The 18,928-nt window shown below is 44.2% G+C and overlaps 1 protein-coding gene across 11 annotated transcripts in view; it reads left to right on the forward strand.

Annotated features, from left to right (window-relative positions):
- Positions 1-13,220, forward strand: part of EBF2 (EBF transcription factor 2) — a 141,868-nt gene extending 128,648 nt beyond the window's left edge. For 4 of the 11 annotated variants that reach the window (XM_086477226.1, XM_086477216.1, XM_086477220.1 and 1 more), the window contains 5 exons: positions 616-681; positions 780-957; positions 2,443-2,628; positions 4,092-4,259; positions 13,189-13,220. In XM_086477226.1, coding sequence (XP_086333352.1) covers positions 616-681; positions 780-957; positions 2,443-2,628; positions 4,092-4,259; positions 13,189-13,220 — 630 coding nt within the window. Of the gene's footprint in view, positions 1-615; positions 682-779; positions 958-1,176; positions 1,180-2,442; positions 2,629-4,091; positions 4,260-13,188 lie in introns of all 11 variants that reach the window. The other 7 variants (XM_086477218.1, XM_086477215.1, XM_086477219.1 and 4 more) reach the window with 3 other exon arrangements.
- Positions 13,221-18,928: the final 5,708 nt, after the last annotated feature.

An 18,928-nucleotide genomic window follows, 5' to 3' on the forward strand; every position in this document is an offset into this window, starting at 1 on the left:
CTACAGGATGCGTGTGGGGCACCAAGTCGGGACGTGATGTATCTGTTACCAGTGCACACTGCGTTGGTGCCCAGCACAGTGACAGAGGCGTTAATGTCTACGTTCCGAGACGTTAGTGTAGTACCAGAAGTACCGGTTATCACCTCTGCATGGTGGAAGGCTGTTGTGTTCAGACAGTACACCGAGTAATTTATTTCCTACACCCAGCGGGAGCATAAGAGAGCTCAGGTGTTTGGTTTGGTTTGGTTACCGAGAGAGGGAACATATAAATGGATGGGCAGATTGATCGCGTGGCTGTGCAAGAGCCTGTGTTGGCGCTCAGGAGGGAGCCGGGTCCCTGGTTCGGGTGGCGCCGGCCGGGACCGGCGTCCCCGAGGCGGGTTCAGGACTACGGAGAGCTCCGGGAGCGGCGGGCCCGGCCCGGGGCGGGGGGGGGGCTGCTCCGGGGGCCCGGTTGGCAGAGAAGCAGCGAATAGCGGCTCTTGAAGGGGGCCAGTGTTCGGAATGACCACGCACAAACGCTGGTCGCTTCGGAAAACGCTGGCCCACGGTTTTATTTGCGCCGAAATCCTTTTCGGTTGGAACATCAGCGTTATGCCTCTGCTCATCCTGCAGGAAATGCTGTTGAAACGAGCCGCCGACCTCGTTGAAGCCCTCTATGGAACGCCCCATAACAACCAGGTCAGCATGACGGCGCTCAGCTGGGTGCTCGGGTCCAGCAGCAGACACCAGAAGACGTCTCCAAGCACGCTGCTGAACTTGTGCCTTTCCTTCCGCAGGACATCATTCTGAAACGGGCCGCAGACATCGCGGAAGCTCTCTACAGCGTACCGAGGAACCCCGCGCAGATCCCTGCACTGTCCAGCTCCCCTGCTCACAGCAGTATGATGGGAATCAACTCCTACGGCAGCCAGTTGGGAGTCAGCATTTCAGAGTCAACACAGGGGAACAACCAAGGTAAGCGTTGCAGCAGTACGGCGTTAATTTAGACAACGATGTCAACCACAGTTGCTCCCTCAGTGGTTCCTCAACTTCTCTACCTGCCCAGCTTATGCACAGAAAGGGGGCTTTAAACCGTCAGCTCTGGAAAGGGACATGTGCTGCCATTCTGGGTGGCACTATGTTCTGCACCAGGTTCCAGTCAACAGATTAGCTATGGCTGAAATAATTTTTGAGTAGGTTTTTATACCAACTTAACCCTGAATTCTCTCCCTGCTCCCCTCAATATCTTCTTTGTTGGTGGTGTTATTATATCTCTGTTTTCATAAAAGACAAGGACAGTGACTGAAAAAACCCTCTCACAGTCAAAGAGGTGGGGAGTTTTCTTCTGTTTTTTTAAGGCTGCTTCTTCAGCGTTAATTTTACCAAGTTGCCTATGTTGTATGTATTTCATTTACTCCAGATATTTTATTGATTGTTAGGAAAACATGCCATAAAATGATATATAAACAGCAATACATCATGGGAGCAACATCAACTTTGGACATTTTCTGAGTCTTAAATATTTTGATGTTCAGCACTGGGTTCCAGTAACGTGCAGTCTGTGGCTGACTGCAGGAAGATCTGTGTGTAACACTCTACGTCAGTAAACCCACGTCACATGAAGTCAGTGTTACATATGCCCCATTAAAAATCATCATGTAGATAATTTTGCTTGTTTTTCTAATAAGGTCTTACCTGCCCTGAATTAGAACTTCATAATATAAATGGGCAGAAATAACCTGACTTGATATCTACACGGTAACCCCCTTTTAAAGTAGCTATTGGATCACTTTCTAATGAAACCTTTTCCATGGAAAAAACCTTTTGCAGCTGTAGTAGCCTTGTACCTTCATGCTCATAGCTGTGGTGTCCTTCAAGCCTCTTTTTGGAGAAAAAAAGAGGCTGAATTTTGGTTCTCAAATATTTGTGATTTTTTTTAAAAAAAAAACACCTGATTTTTACTTACCCAGTTTATTCTTTCTCCCAAGCAGAGTGTCGTTGAAGTCAAGCTGCAAACAATATATGGTTTATAATTTCCCCTTAGTAACATACTTGCTTTATTTGCAATTTATCAATAATTTGAAAAGTATAACCTCCTCCCTAAAATTGTAGAAAATACCACCTTTATTATAAATTCTACCTCAGAAAAAGATAAGCACGTGCATTTTTTTCCAGGCCTTAGAACAAATTTCAACTTTTAACAAATCAAATCTGATGAGGAACGAACTTACACATCAGTGCCCTTCAAAAAGTTAGTTTCCCCCATTGTTTTAAAACTCAGTCTTTCTTAACTTGAAAGCTCGTGCATAAAACCCGCTGAATTTAATGGTACTTGCTTAAATGTTTTAATTAATGTGGATTTAAATAAGTCATTACTTTATTTAAGCAGGGCCTATGCAGCAGAAAGTTTTAAGCCAAAGATCCATTGACGTGCTTCGAAATGCGTTGGCTTTGTTTTAGGTTACATCCGTAACACGAGCAGCATCTCGCCCCGAGGTTACTCATCCAGTTCCACCCCGCAGCAGTCCAACTACAGCACTTCCAGCAACAGTATGAACGGCTACAGCAACGTCCCCATGTCAAACCTGGGCGTTCCAGGCTCCCCTGGGTTCATTAACGGCTCGCCAACAGGATCCCCCTACGGATGTAAGTGCTTTGCTGCTTTTCTGTTTGATTCTCACTCCTGCTTTACTTAATTTCCCGCTTCTGAAACACAGCAAGTGATGTCTTCCAAGAGAAGTTCTCGAGGTTTAGTGAAGGTTTGGGTAAAAGGTTCTGATTTGTGTTCTGGTATTTTTTAGTTTAGAAAATTTAGAAGATGTTCCCATTTCTCAAGAAGAAGAGAGGAATATTGAATCCTACTTGTGTTTCCTTCACTTTTATCATTACACAGATTCCTAAGTGGCAAAGGCCGCAGTGAGAAATGAGGTGCAGTTTGCACCTTCAGATGATTAAGCAAGTAGCCATCACTTTTAGTGTAGAATGGACAGATCGGAATAGATCTGAATCCTGTGTAAAAGCCACTCTAAAATAATGTTTATCAATAACCGAGAGCTGAATGGTGGATTCATTTCCTGTGAAACTAAATCTCCGTGATAACCAGAAATATAACGATGATGGAATTAAGTTTGGAAGTTAGTGTAACTGCGTGGGTAACACATATATGTAAAGGGATGAACAGTTGAACAGCTATTTACTATTGATCTGTTCTGTAATTACTTACCTACACCATCGCTCCCGGAGGATGTAGCTCCTGATCATGTCAGGATCCTGCCTTTCCAGAAAACACCTGGTATCCCACAAATATTATTTTATTTACATCACATCACCTGTGTGAGGACAGACCCATTTTGCAGGGACAACGAAGGCTCCTTTGCTGGTCTGAAACCTGCTAAACTCCATCCTCACAGTTTGAGCTGTAATTTAAGGCCAAGGTGCAACTCAAAGGGTTTTCAGGTACTTTTGATACTTTCCCTCTTCTGGAGCTTTGCCATTGGCATCAGTGAGGAAAGGACGGGGTCTGCAGTGTATTATTACTTTGGTTTCAAACTAACACTTCCACGAGACTTGGGGATCCCCGTGAACCCACATGAAATATGGTAATTTGTACCTAGGAAGGTGAGCAAACAGTTGCGTAACAAGCTATTGGACATATAATGGGACTTTTTCTTGCAAGATACTTCTTTTAAAAGAAGCCAGTTTAGATTAAAATCCAAGCAACAGCTTAACACACTCCCTCTCAACTCCAGCCAAGGAAATGTTCATGTTTAAAAAGCTGAGGAGGGCAGAGGAAGAACCGGCCTTCCCGATTTCCAGAGCACAGACTGTGAGTGGACAGGGTTGTTTGTATTGACTCGCTCCCTCCCGTGATGACTTACTGTTTTCTGATAGCCGTACCCTTCATTTTAAAAGAATTAAGCACTCTCTTTTCTGAACTATTCCATGTAACTACCTCTCTCCTTCAGACTTACTGTGAACAGCTGAGTCCGTGTGAGAACGAGATCTTCTTTAAGAAGCAGAACGAGCACCCAGAAGGCAGACATTTTAAGCAGAGTCACCAAACTTCTGTACTTGCATTTCTGATGAGCATTCACTTTTCTCTTTTGCAGTAATGTCTTCAAGTCCAACAGTTGGCTCCTCCAGCACTTCTTCCATCCTTCCGTTCTCCTCTTCCGTCTTTCCTGCTGTCAAACAGAAGAGTGCCTTTGCTCCTGTCATCAGACCCCAAGGGTCTCCTTCTCCCGCCTGCTCTAGTGGCAACGGCAATGGGTTTAGAGGTAAGAGAGGTTCAGTTAAGACTCAGCCCGCACATAAAGCACCCTGTTAGCCTGGGTTGACACAGTAATCGTCTGAATGCCATTACGCTGATACTGCAGGGCTCGGTAGTGAAAATCTGACCAATCCAGCTGGATTAAAGCCCTGCTCCAAGCCGTGTCTGTTTGGCTTTAAAACAACAGGGGACAGACACTCATTTATACCAAGAAGGATTTGACCCACACTGCATTTCAGTACCGGCTCTTTTGTGAGGAATGACTCCTCCTGAGGCTTCAGGGGCCTGTAAAACAACCGTCTGCCCTGCCGAGTTAATACACAGCTCTGTGCATAACAGCCCCTGTCCTGAAACCTGCTGCAAGGTTTAGGCTCATACCGGGAATTGAGCCCTGTAGTACATTTACAGCCTTTTTAAAGGTGATCTGCAAAACAAATGTGAGTATTAAGATAAGAATGGAAACCTGTACTAAATTCTTTCTTTTAACAGCCTGTGGGGGGGCATGCGGCACATAAATACCCTCCAAGTCTCCATAAAAAAAGCCTTTATAGGGCCTGAGAAGTCATGTGGCTCCTTCAGACTTCACTAGAGATACCATAGAAAGCACAACTCTGGGAATTCAGCCATGCCAAGAGCCAGTGGTAATTCTAAAATGAGCCCTACAAACCGCACCTGTTGATTTGGGCGCATTATAAATCCTTAGCCAGGCCACAGGGACTTAGAGAAACTCTGATTATTTTATATAATAAGGAAATTCTAAGTGTGTCGAACAAAAACAATTACATTTTTAAAAGCTAACTTACAGAATTCTGAAACAGCTTCTTCCCCTGCCCTAATTACGTGAAACTCTGCTTCTCTAAGGTCATCTTCTCCCCGTTAATGAGAGACATTGATCTACCCATGCACATGCACAGGTATCATGGTGACAGGAAAGAGAAGTTCTTTTCCACTCTGTTTAAAGGAGATGAAGGATTTGCAGCAATTTTTGGAACTATAGGTACAGAAAGTTTTGTTGGCCCAACAGTTGTAGCTCTTTCTCGAAACTCTTTAGATATTGGTTTGTCTTTGTTCATGTTTTGTATGATCACGGTGTCTAAAGAGTCATTGCCACTACCTGGGCTGCAGTTAACTACCTACCTTTCTTTTTTTTTTATTTTCAGGGGGCGGGGTGGGAGTTGTCTCTGTATCAGCCAGCGAAGGGATGTATTGATTTCACTGCATTTTTATAAAAAATGAGAGGGTTTAGCTGTTTAAGGGAACAGTTCCAAAGTAATGTAATTTTAAACTTAGTTAAACATTTAACTGGGAGGGCACATCAGCTTGAAAATAGTTTGCTTGTTTAGCTTAAGCCAGTTGGACAGTGCTGTAACCTAAAGACAAATCAGTGCATTCGGAATAGATTTAAGTCTGCTTTGAGTTACACTTGTCTCACTGCTGTGTTGACAAGGCCTAATTGTTACGAAGGTACCTAAGGCGGTGCTAACCACAAATCAGTTCAGTGAGAAAACCACTCGGATTGATCTGGCTTTTTCTGTCTCCCAGAAACAAAAAGCACCGACTTTCTATTTAATACTTTTTCTTGACCTACCATGTCTGTCCTGTCTGCTCAAGACTCTGCTTAGCAAGAGTTTCATCTCTTTTTTAACCCCTTTGTAAACAGGTAAAGTACAAGAGACTTTGGTGCTATTCATGCAACATATCTTACCCAATCCATAAATTAGTAATCAATCCATAAGAGATTCTAAAAGTGGAACTTTAATATTAAGTATCACATAAAATCTCTAAAGCTGAAAACCCAGTCCTCACATCCATGCATTTTTACTGACCAAAGTCCACTCTCAAGGTGTTCAGGATCAATCTACCAGCTCAGGTCACGATTACTTACTGAAAGAGCTTACGCACACAGAGATGCAGCGACTTGGGCGTGGATAAACTGATACAAAAGTTATTATCCAGATCCCTTTCTCTGTGGGATATCTCCTTGTACATCAGCACCCTGATGCACACATACAGTCACACGCTACCACTGTTATTTAAATAAGTTCTCAGCAGATACAGTACCCAGTACAAGGGGACTTGTCAGTCAGACTGCAACAGCGAGCAAGAACAGATGTGACTCACAGCACAGGTAGTCGTTGCTTTGCGGAGTCAAACACGTCTGGCCCAGGTTTGTTTCGTACCTGTTTAACTATTTCAGCCATAGATGCACATTCTTCTTTCCAACTGAAATATTTAAATCGATGCAAGCTGGGGAGCACATGCTTTGGAAGGGATCCAGGTACACCCAGCCTGATGTCCAAACGAGTGTTCCCACAGTGCTGACAGACAGATGTGGCCACAAAGTCAACAGGAGGGTCCCAAAGAGGCTTCTTGAATGGACTTACTGGGCTGCAGCAATGGGAGGTTGTTAATCTCCTCTGCTCTGCCATCGCCTGTGCTGTAAACTAAGAATAGATGTGCTGGTAATTATTTATTTTCTTACTTATTTATCAGACTTGGGCATCAGTGAATACTGGTGCAAAAGCACACAGCAAGCACTGAGTATGTGCAGGCTCCTTCCCAGGAGCCTGCGTTTTGGCATTACCTCTCAATTTCCCCACCTGCAATACAGGGAAAACATCTCCCTAACAGGGATTTTTTTGAGCTTTAACGCGGTGTTTGCAAGGTACCTTGGCTACATCTTTTGTTTAAAGGCAAAAGTTCCCTGGTGATACAGTCTCCGCCCTCTGGACTGCATCCTGTTGCAATGAGAATAGTAGCAATACTGTCAGCTCCTCAGGGTGTGCGGCTCTACTTACAAGCAGCAATGAAAATCTAGAATACAGCGTCCATGAATGTTAACCACAGCAGTGTTTAAGCCTGGATTAAAACTAGTCTAAACAGAAGCAGCTGTACAAGCTTCATCCTCAGCTCAGCATTCCCATTATTCCAGGCAGTTTACAGTACTGCTGGAGACTTTTTTCCACAAATGTATTTTGGGAGGAAAGCCTTGGTGACACTTAAAAGCTGCTGGGGACAGTAGGACAGCTGGTAGAAATTCACTGAACTCCAAAGTATGAGCTAAGCATGACACTTGCATATCCCCTGGCTTTCAGCTTTGGGCCACGCAACGCAGCCAAGCCGTGTGGGATACCCTCAGCTAACCCCCCGTGCCATGTGGTCCTGCTTACCTCTTTCACCTGCCATCTGCTATACATTCCTGCAGCGTAACAGGACGTGATAGGTAGAGAACAGGCAGCAATCCATACTGGACACCAGTCACTTCTATAGGCTCTCCCAAATTGAGAGCAGGTGATCCTGATCAGAACAACTGCGTGCTCCATTCATGTCGTACGTCAAGGTTGGTTTAAAAAAAGGCACTGGGAAGATATAATGTGACGTGACGCAACACGGCATGATAAGTACACAAATGCCTAATCAACTCATCTCAGATGGAAGGCAGCTGATGGGAAAAGCAAGCAAATTGGAAACTGCTGGAACAGCATGGACCGCTGACTGCCCAGATTACCTTTGGCCAGCTCAGCACATCTCAACATAAAAATGCAAGCTCAGTTACAAGGAATAGCAGGCAAGCCCCAGAAGGTCAGATGTTCCATTAACCATCAGGATCCTAGCCAATCCAAAAGGTACTGAAGTCTGATACCCTCAGGAACAGCCTCAATTTAGCAAAGGGGACATCTGCACTGTTCCCTAAAGAAATACAGGTATTTGAGTGGAAGACCCTAATTATTAATATCTTGTCCTGACAAAGTTGGGGGTGTCAACAGCCCTGGGGATGCCGGGCCCCTTCCATTGAGCGGCTGTGCAAACAGGTCATGAGGAGAGTAGTTGCTCGGAAGAGCCTGAGGGGTGGGATTCAGAGGAAACGGCTGGCTCACCTTTCCAGACCCGTGTTCCTGGTGGTTCCCAGGGCAGTGCCCGACCTGCTGTTCAGGTGGAAGCCTAGCTCGGCCAACACTTAAGCCACAGCATTTTAAAAGGACTGTGTTTAACAGAAATTCCAACCAGGTAACAACAGCCGGGCCCTTTCCACGCCAGGAATGTTCAGCAACACGCTTCTGCCTGAATCAGAACGATGCCAGGGCCCAGGCAGGGAGTAAGTACGCCAAGGGCTGCAAATGAGATGGGCACAATGGCAATACGTAGGAAAAACATGTGTGTGTCATCTGATGAAATCTGATGTATTGGGAGGACATGTTGCTCCCCAGTTTATTGGCAGAGACTGTAAATGGCACAGACTGCTTCAAAAGAAAGAGAACCTTAAGAGATACTTAAAACTTCTTGCTTACACTTAACTAAACAAAAATATCTCCCGTTACTAGCAATTAACTCTCTTTCATTTGATGGGGTGTTAATTTTAGTAGCTCATCATATGTCACAGACTTACTCAGGCTAAACAAGAGCTCCATTTTTAACGGGAGAAAACAAAAATCTTCCTTTTTAATGGAAGAAGATGATATTCAAGGTGTCACACACAAAAAAGAGGATATTGGGTAAGATTCAAAACTGATTTCTCCTTTGCAGGTGAAAACTTAGCCACTTTCTAGTATAACTGGAAAAATACCTAACTGCAGAGTGGCTCTACATTCCTGTGCTCCTCAGTGACGATACTAACGCATATACAACTTTGCAAACATATATTTTCATTTTAAGGGTGTTCCTGATTAACTTGACCTAAATCAAAATAGTTCTCCAGGCAGCCTTTGGAGCGCATACAGCTTAGCACCATGGTGAGCTGTAGTACCGCACTGCAACTCAACAGATGAGGCCCAGTTAACTTCTCGGTCTCTTAGCTGTCAAAGGTTTTGTCTGTATTTTTTGAAAACACGTTACATAAAACACGGTTTCACCTGCTTATCATCTAAAAGAGACAAAAGCACTGCTTATTTGTAAGTATCTTACCTGTCTGTGGTTAGATGATCACAAGTGGATGAATCTTGCATCCAAATTCAGAAGGATTGCTGAAAAAACACCAAAAAACCCCAAATAAACAAACAAAATTAATTTCCTATGGAGGAAAAAATGAAAATAAATTCTTTAGGAAAAACTTGAATATTTTTGGCTACTTTTTAGCATATTAGTTGGAACCATCCTTCACAGGTCCTTCACTGAAGCTGTAATTTAGTTCACGTACAGTCTAGTATAAAAGATGATGTGCCCTTCCTCCGGCTGTGTTTCCCTCTGAAACCCCTTTCTTTTCTCTCTCATTTTCAGTGGATTAGTCACATCATAATAAACGGGTGCATTGTTTTACAAACATCTCCATGGTCTTCATATTGAAAGTAAAACTGCCCATTTTCCAGTGGCAGCTGTGCTGGGAGCCAGAGATACCAGTAGGGTGAAGCCTGCAGGTGGAAGTTGCACCTTTATGAGCGCAGCTTACAGGGCTCGGAGCCCTGCAGTGTGCAAACCTACCGCCACAGCCAGGGCAGCTCACACACAGAGACGTTTCTGGCTCTGCAGGGCAGGAACGTTCATTTCAGATGCTCAGCCCAGCACCGCTGGAGCACCTCGTTCGCCTCCTCGAAGAGCCGTAAGGTTGGCGGGTGCTGGAAACTTGGTGGCAAAAGAGGAAAACCAAAGGAGAGGGCGAGCGTTTTACATGACAATGATTGAAAATGCTCAACACCCATCTTCTCTAGAAAGCAGATTTTAAAACCGCTCATAATTTAGACCCCAACACAGCAGCACAGTGGGGTCTGAAGAGCTGGATCGGGGGGGGTGTGCGCCCGGGTACGTTTATGCAGCCCTGAGCCCCTTTCCAGTTCCCACCAAATGGCTGTTTGAGTGGCAGAGAGTTCTTTTCCACTACAAAGCAAGACAGTGTTTTCAGGGGCCACTTGTATGCACTAGGCTTATGATCATTATTAATTACACCCATTAAAGGTGCCTATCACCATCGCATCTGGGTACTATCCATGTTTGATTATTTATTTATAAAAAAATTCTCCAACCTTGTGACAATTTTAATCAAGTGTTTCAGTTGATAATTGCAAGCTGTCAAGGTTAATACAATAAGGCTCATCTCTAATTCTTTTTCCATTTCCCTCCAAGAAAAAAAAAAGACCCTCTGGGATAATGACTGTGGTTTCTATATTCCCAACTCATCAGGGAGTGTCCTGCATTGAACCACCTTTATTGAAAAGTTACATCGATTCAATATATAGTAATACAGGCAAAAATAATTACAGCTTTGCTAGCAGTGTAAGACCTTAATCCAAACCTCACAAACATTCAATAAAAAGCGATACAGGCTGGGAATAGGCTTTTGACAGTGGAGCCCCAAAGGGGAGTGGAGGTGGGGTGGAAATGGACAGATGAGGGCATGTAAAAAGAGAGAGAACCACAGAGCAAAGCCGGTTAGATGAGCTGGGGAGAAGCAGGTGAGAATTCCAACGAGTATTCCTCAACCTGCGTGTTCTTTGTTGCGGGAGGAGGCGAAGTTGCAACATCAGAATGAAATGCCAGTGAAACAATTAGGCTTTGCTTGTGCTTTCTGTGTTGTATTATGGTTTTACCTGAATTTGTCCACTGGCAGGTTCCATCTTAACAACTTCTGAGGAGTTGTCTCGGCTCTGGAGCGCTTACAGCCTGGAATGACAAAACAGAGCTGGGCTGGGGGGGCGAAAGTAAGGCGAGGAAAGCAGGGACTTGCTCAGGAGGAAAGGAAAGGAGGCAAAAGAGGCATCACCAGAACCCCGGGGCTGATAACATGCTCCTCCTGATTGCGGATGGCAGTTTTGCTGTTGCCATCACCAGGTTGAGTCCAGGACTGCTAGATAATGTAATTATCTTTAGTTACACAGTAAAAATGTACTTCCCCTTCAATTTAAGGAACTTTGCAAAATGCTGCATCTAAAAGTGTTCTTAAAGTGTTTTTGAAGAGACGTGGCAGAAACTCAGGCTTGGTCTTTGCTTTGATCTGCTGGAAGAGGTTTTCCTTGATTAAAAAACTGAAAATAACGTCGATAACAACGGTATCAGAGAAAGCATTGATGCCAATAGGGCCTGTCCCCCTTGGGAACAGGGCGTGAGCTACGCTGGCACCAGACCCCGCGTGTCTCCCATCAAACCGGGCTCTGCTGCTCCGCACAGACCGTCTGAGCAGCAACAGCGTCTGACTCGGGCTGTGCCAGGAGAAAAGGTTGTACCGCAGGCAGGGACCCGCCAGGCGCCCCCCGTGCAAGTGCTGCTTTCTTTGCCTCAGGCAACACACCCAGCCAGGTTACCTGAGCCAAAGAGTTTAGATTCTGTGAGCTAACCTGGCTGGTTTTGCCCGGAGCGGATTAGGAAGCGCTCAGCCGACTGCTCCGCTGGGATACCTGTGGGATGGCGGGAGCAGCCGAGGGCAGCACTTACCTCTTCCACCGGGCTGGCAGAATCTGGAGGAGGGCATCAATCCGGGGCTTACATCAGGTTCTCTTCTCTAGAGGACAGGAAGGCAGGCGTGTGGCTAATACACAGGGGGAAGGCTCTCCAGGGTCAGGCTGGGACACCACCGTTCATTAGGATCATTTCTTGGTTCTGGGGGTGAGGAGAAGGAAAGGAGCAGCCTCTGTAGTGTTATCAGAAAATCTCCACCACCCCCCCTGCCGAAAACAGGCATGCAATTATTTATCTACTTTATTAAGGGTTATGTAAATTGCCTGTTTGAAAAATAATAGCAAACTCGTAAGCAAATAAAAAAAGCGGATATTTGACTTAAGACTGTTGGGTTTCACTTTCTTTTTCAGCTATCTGCCAAAATTGGCAGGGACTTCTAGCCCTAGTCAGTTACAAATATGAAAATATTTCTTTTCCTATTGTATTAAATCATAGACCATATCCACAGTTGTTTAAAATCAACACAGCTCCAATAAAAGAGTCATGTTAGCTGAGGATCTTGCCCTAAGCGTTTTTTTAAACGCTATGAACATAAGGGTGAAATTAATTCTCAGAGGACAGGGCTTTAAACACATGAATAATCCCACAAATTTCAGTGAACATAAATCTTCGCAGGATTAGGACCTTGCACTGCACTGAGGCCCCTTTGAAAATATGACTCACTCATTTGTTATATAAATACGTATAAACTTAACTTACCCCTCAAAACCTTTGGGAACAGCACCAGTTCCAGGCAGCTTCAAATGTTGCTGTTGTCAGTTATGAAGAATATAGCTGCAATTAAAGGCAGCGCGAGTGACTAATAAATAATTTACATAAGCCCAGTGTTCTGGGAACGTGCCAGGTAAGACTACAGCGATTCAGCCATATGGGGTAAACCAAGCGAGAAAGAGGCTGGCCCATTATTTCCGCTGAAGCTACATCAGCCACCCCTCGCTCTGGTCATTGTCCAGTGAATCGGCACTTGTAACGCTCTGGCTGGGTCCCGTAGGCAGCGCAGGGGCGAGCGCCCGTTTGCTCGCACGGCTTTCCTCACTCCCAGCGTAGCGCTGTCTGCCAGCAGATGAGCAGGCGGGGCGGGAAGCAGAAGCCCCTGCGCCATGCTGGGTTTCACAAAGGCTTTTGAGCGTTCAACTGGAGAAAGCATGAGACGTCTGAATTGTTTGGGACGGTGCTGAGCAATGTCCATCTCCAAGGACGCCTCTCAGGAGATAGATAAGCACCCAAAATGGCTCGGCATTTCTGAAAAGTCATGTGCCGGGCCTTGAGTTAATCCGCTCTCTCCTTTTTCCATCTAAGAACCACAGCGGGCCTTGGCTTTTGGTGAATTCCCTGTGAAACAGCACACTGTCCATGGGCTGGGGTCACTATCGGTCTCACCATCCTGGTTCTCACTAAGGCCTGAAACCAGTAAATGAAACAGAAGGTCCGGTCTGGTTTAACCTGCAGACCAGGCCCTTGCTGCAGTAGCACACAGGAGGGTGATGGGCTCAATTATGTTCTGTTCCCTAAAAATGTGCCAGAATTTCATCTTTGTCAATTTTCTTTTTCAGCCATGACTGGTCTTGTCGTTCCCCCGATGTAAGGAAGAGGCAGCTTTGCTCCTCTCCCTCTTCCCTTTTTTCCTCTTTTTTTCATTTTTCTTTTACAGCACAAAACTACTTATTGTGATGGACCACTAAAAAGAAAAAAATAGCACTACAAGCTCTTTTTTTGGGGGAAAGCCAGGCCCAGGATAAAAAAAAAAGGAACATTTTTTATGGACTGGACAAGATAGAAGCCTGCATCTTTTACCTGTTTCATATTTCTGCCACAACCACGTCAACTCCTAAAACATTGTGAGCGAAGAATCAGCCCGGAGCCAGGATGACCAACGGCTGGCAGGACGGAGTCGGAAACGCAAAGTCTTTCTTGAACGACGTGAAACCTTCCTAAGATTTGTAAGATACTAAAAGGAGAAAGAAATTGGCAAAATGATTCAAGCTTGATATTTTGGATACAATTTGTTTTACTTTGTAGGGGAAAAAAGTTGAAGTTTCTATTTTCTATGGAGCCTTTCAGATATCGATTTAGTTTATGCAGAAAAAAATTCCACAAAACAGGGTACCAGCATGAAAGAATTTCTAGGACAAACTGACATGAATGATGGAACTTTGGTGTATGTGTGTATTTGCTTATAGTTTAACCTCTTTAAAAAATGTAAGATGTTTTACAATTATTTAAATAAATAAACTTGTAACTTATTGTATGTAGAGGTAGAAATTAAACCCTTTTTTGGATTTTTTCCTCCAGTTGTACAATGAAGAAAAATGATGCAAAAATGTAGTGATAAGTTTGAGATATATTATTACTGCTGCAATTGCTCCTCACTTTTTCCCTCTTGCTGAATTCATGTGCAAGGATGTATAGGATTCTTTCCAATTAACAAAATCATCAGAAACTTTCACATACATTGTGGTATACAGGTCACTAATTCATGTATGAATTTTGATCCTCCTCATCTTTCCCCCTTCCGTTTTTTGTTTCGATTAAAATATTCAGGTACTAAGATGAACTGGCAAGTTTCAAAGACCCTGCTGGCAAATGAGTGGCACTTAGGGGTTTGAACAAATGGGAGTTTTCACGAGGTACTGCGTTTGTTTTGGAGATTCAATGTACGAATTAAGAGGGAAAGGGTTCTCTAACATACTGTTTTCATTGTAGTTAGAACACCTTAAGTTCAGTTATACTTCATACTAAGGGTGCATTTATAAAGGGTAAATATGTATTTGAATAATTTATGCACTTTTATCCTGAGTCATTAAAAATGGTAAGTATTTTCCATTTATATATTGAAGTTCATAGAAGTAATCAATTGCTTTGAATTTTTCTGCATTTTAGCATAAAAAAAAAGTTTAGTTCTCCTTTGCATCTCCTCACCTGAAAATGGAAGGTGAGAACAAGTCAGATAAAAAAAATCACTAGTTATCCGACTAAACCAGAGACACTCAAAAGGATTTGATGGTTGGAAAGCCATTTTTAGAAGAAATAAAAAAAGTCACCTACACTACTTCCACCCCACTCAACAGACACGATTCATAGCTGCATGAATAGTTGTTCCTATGGTAACATATAAATAAACCCTTAATGTATGGCTGCTGAAACTGTGCTTGTCCATTTGCCCAGTAGTTGTATCGATGGGCGAGTGAAATAGTGTCCGTGGTGATCCTCGGCTGCGGCAGAGGATGGTCAGTTCAGGCTGTTGAGCAGCTGCGACAACGTGCACGGCTGAGGTGACCTGGAGCTCGTGTGGGGCTGATCTGGATCAGTAACGGGCTGGAAAGCCTCTGCCCAGACCCGTGGTTCGAATCCAGCTGCAGGGGTCACGCCTAAGGGCTTGGTGGGGCGGGGGGTATGACTCGACAGACCCTCAGCAAAAGGACAGGACAGCGTTTGCCGCCGGGTGAATCCCTCCCCTGGACGCGCGGTGCGGGAAGGCTGACGGCCCCCGCGGCAGAGGAGCTGCTCCCTGAAGCTCCGGGCCGTAGCGCAGGGTACAGAGGGAAATGCATTCAATGGATGGGAAGCCTTAGGGGATGTGTTTCTTAACCAGAAGGCAGCACAGCAGAGGAGCCAGGGGACTGGAAGGAGAACGAAACTGGGCTGCTCCTGTCACTCCTAGAGAGGAGACGCCTGTTGGGAAGCAGCTTTGCACTGCTCCTGCCTGTGCCGTGAAGTGTTGGTAGGGGCTTCATTCGGTGTTTGTTTAGTGCTGTTGAATTCAGCTTTTCACTGAAAAATTTCCACCTTCAGGTGGAAGGGGTTTGCTGTCTTCTAAAACTTAAGGGCCAATTTATCATATCAGTAAAAATGGGCATTTGAAGCAAATTTAGAGAGATTTGGTGGGAACAATGTGTTTTTAAGAAGCACAAATATAGTTAGTCAGTCTTACAGTCAGGCTCCTGAAAGTGCCTGCATTCCAGAAAAGATGAAATACAATAACTCACCGTTAATTATGGTTGCAAGTTCATTGACGCTGCAGGTTCTCTGAGTGCCAGCAGGGAAGCAGCCGTCACTGGAGGTCAGCGAGGCAACCAGCCCTGAGCCAAGCGACCTCTGAAATAGGTGTTAAGAAGGCTGGAGCTGTACCTGCGCAGGCACTGCCGGGCGTTCCCCTTCGGTGACGCAGCAGGGCGCACTGTCTGACCTCAGCGTTGTGGTTCAGAAAAAACACCCCCCACGTAAAAAAAGTATTTCGTACCTTCGTAGGTAGCGATACCCCAGCGAGGCGAAGAGCGGGAGGTCCAAATCCATGTCTGGAATTCTGCGTGCATACAGGGAAAAAAGTAGGTTGAGGATTATTAGAGTTGGGATTAATTAATTAATTGATCTTCCATAAATTTCAGTAAAGTCCCAGATTAAAAAAAAAAACCTTGACGGACCAGGCTCATTTCTGATCACCCCATTTTGACCTACTAAAACCCCCAAACAGCTCCAAAGCATAAAGAGGGTGGGTTTTTTTTCCTCTGCCCTTCTCCGTACAGGCTACTTTTAAAATTCTGTCATCATCTCTGGTTGGACTCCCAAGTTCTGTGTCCAGCAAATACTCCAGATAGATCGGAATTTCTAGACCACATGCTGAAGAAGAGCAGCTTGCTACCTTAACTCCTCTCACAGGTTTTTAACAAATAAGCTTGTCATTACAAAAATCTCAGTCAGGAATGTTTCCAATTAAAAAAAAAAAATAATTGAGACACTTCATGGAAAAAACTATCCTGTTAACTGCCCACCCTTCTTTATTATTGCTTAGTCAGCACAGGCACATAAAAATGATCACTGAAGTCTCAGCAAGATTCAGGGAGACAAGTGACAGGCTGGCTACGGAAAGGGGAGGTTCTGAACTGCTCAACATTCCTGTCACACTTCAGTTCGTTTCATTAGCTCCGTCCAGCCGCTCAGGTAGGAGAGCCCCGAGTCCAAATGAAAGAGAAAACCTCCCTAGAAAGCTGCTTCAAGTACCTGTAGGAAGAGAACCAAGTGTAGCTGCCTGTGTCGATGTCAACATGGAAAATGACTTTTTCTGGTTTGATTTGAGCCAAACAAATGAAAATAATTAAACATAGGAATGATGTAGAACATGGATTTTGCTCACGCATGGAAATCATCGTACTCAAGATGAGTGTAGAACTTAATGGTAGCTTTACAAAGAAAAATGTGTGTAAATAAATGCAATCAGAAATCCTTGACCATGAAGGAACGAAGGACTTTGGCAGTGGCAAAGCACCCAACAAAAAGGAAAAGTAATGTAAAAATTTATGTGTAAGGATTTTTTCAATGTAATAAGCAAATCTGTCCTCTTTTAGTTATTGCTGTTTACTATTCCCTAACAGCTTTCCTTTTTGCCACTAGAAAGATGAAAGTGTTGCGATAGGTAACTACAAATTTTATCATAACTTTGAAAGAGTACGTTTTATTTCATTATTTATCTCGGTATAGCATCTTACTCTCCCTCTTTCTTTGCACACTTCCAATATGCATGGTTTTTAAAGACCGGTTTCTCCCTTCTGTAAATTAAGGCCTCATTTCTCCCTCCTGTATAGTTTTGGGGTTTGTTTGGGGTTGGCTGGTTGTTTTTTGTTTTTTTTTTGTTTGTTTGTTTTGGTTTTTTTTGCTTTGTCAGTTATATACGGTATGAAGTTGCTATGCACAGAGCTTTTGTAAAGATAGCTTTTTTTGTTTACTGTTTTTAATGGTCCTACTTATGGAAGAATATCTTGTTTGTAAAATGAATATGTCTACTTCAGTTTTAAACTTTAAATTATCCTAACAAAAAATAAAATTTTTGTACTGTAAACAAGGGACTGGGACGTTTACAAGTCACTGGGATGTATTCATTTCAGAATATTCAATATGCTTTACTCTCCGTCGTCTGTATGGGTCACTCAAGGTGCTGTTACAGCAATAACACTTTAAAAAAAGGGTAATTACATGCTCTGTGACAGTTTTTCGAGTCACGCCTTCGTGCTGGTGCGTAAGAGGTCCACCCGCAATTTGGCAGAGCCAGATGGGGATCATGCCAGCCGTGGAGTAAGACAGTAACGGTCTCTTCTGGCCGTTCCTTTATTACAGCTGACTAACACATGGACGGTGCCTTTGTGAGCAGAGTCCTTTTTGGGGGAGGAAGGGCGTCCAACGGCAGGATAGCTGCAGTTTCCCGTTTGGAAACCTCCCCGCTGAGTTAGTAGCGAGCAAGTGGTCAAAGCACAAAACCAAAACCCAAAACTGGGACTGACTGATACCGGCCTTTGGACTCTGACTGCGGCACTAAATTTGGGGTTGTTCCTTGGGCCTGCCTCAGGCACTGCCTTTGTGCACAGCTCTGAGCGAGCGGCGACCCTGAAAGCAGGTCCGAGGTGTATCTACTCCCTCCTGCAGCAGAGCGCGTGTTTTAATCACGGGGACGTATAAATATGCTTCTTTGCGGCTCCAGGAGAGGAGTCCAGGCGGCAGAGGCCTTGCCAAGGCCACTGCCGTTCTGTTCTACCTGTTCTTCAGAAAGAGCCAGACCCACTGGCTGCCAACGCCCAGCTCAACCGTGTGTAAGATGGGCAATTGCTGTTCTCATTGATCGTTGATCAAAAAAGTAAATTAGCTTTATTTTTTCAGAAAAAAACACCAGAATGCTGAAAAGCATTTTGGAAAATGGTAATTGACTATCTAAACCAGGAATATTCCACTTTCTTGTGTGAAAATCACTGGAAAGGTTCAAACAAATGAAAATTTTCTTTGATGATGAAAGGCACTTTTATTGGCATGTTTTGACTAACAATACAGAATATGAGTCCGTGTTTAAACTACTGCCGGATGTCAGTGAGAGCATCTGAAAACATTAGGCACTACAACCAAAAGCTGAGAAGAAAACGAGGGTTTTTCATAATCTGCCTCACTCATTCCGGGATAACATGCAATCAGTAGATGACCTTCTTCCTGAGAGTGAAACCTAAGCTGCCCACTGTCCTAGCGAAATAGCCTTCATCTCATCGTGACAGAGGCCCCTTCTACTGAAAATCTGATTCAGCCTTCCCCCCCAAGACATCCCAGCAGTGTATGAAGTGATGGTTTTAGTGATAAAGCTAACAGGTACTTTGACTTGAACAGTGACCTACTGTTACAGACAACTGAGGAAGTTCATTACGCAGATGAAAGCCTGGCGATCTACTGTGTTCCACTGCTGATTCGGTGCCTCTTAAGGACTTGATGATGTACAAGTACAGCACGTGCCTGTGCCGTGTTGTTGCTCTCACCTTCAGAGCT

This window comes from Leptosomus discolor, chromosome 23 (genome assembly GCF_034619465.1).
Source record: "Leptosomus discolor isolate bLepDis1 chromosome 23, bLepDis1.hap2, whole genome shotgun sequence".
Classification (NCBI taxonomy): domain Eukaryota; kingdom Metazoa; phylum Chordata; class Aves; order Leptosomiformes; family Leptosomidae; genus Leptosomus; species Leptosomus discolor.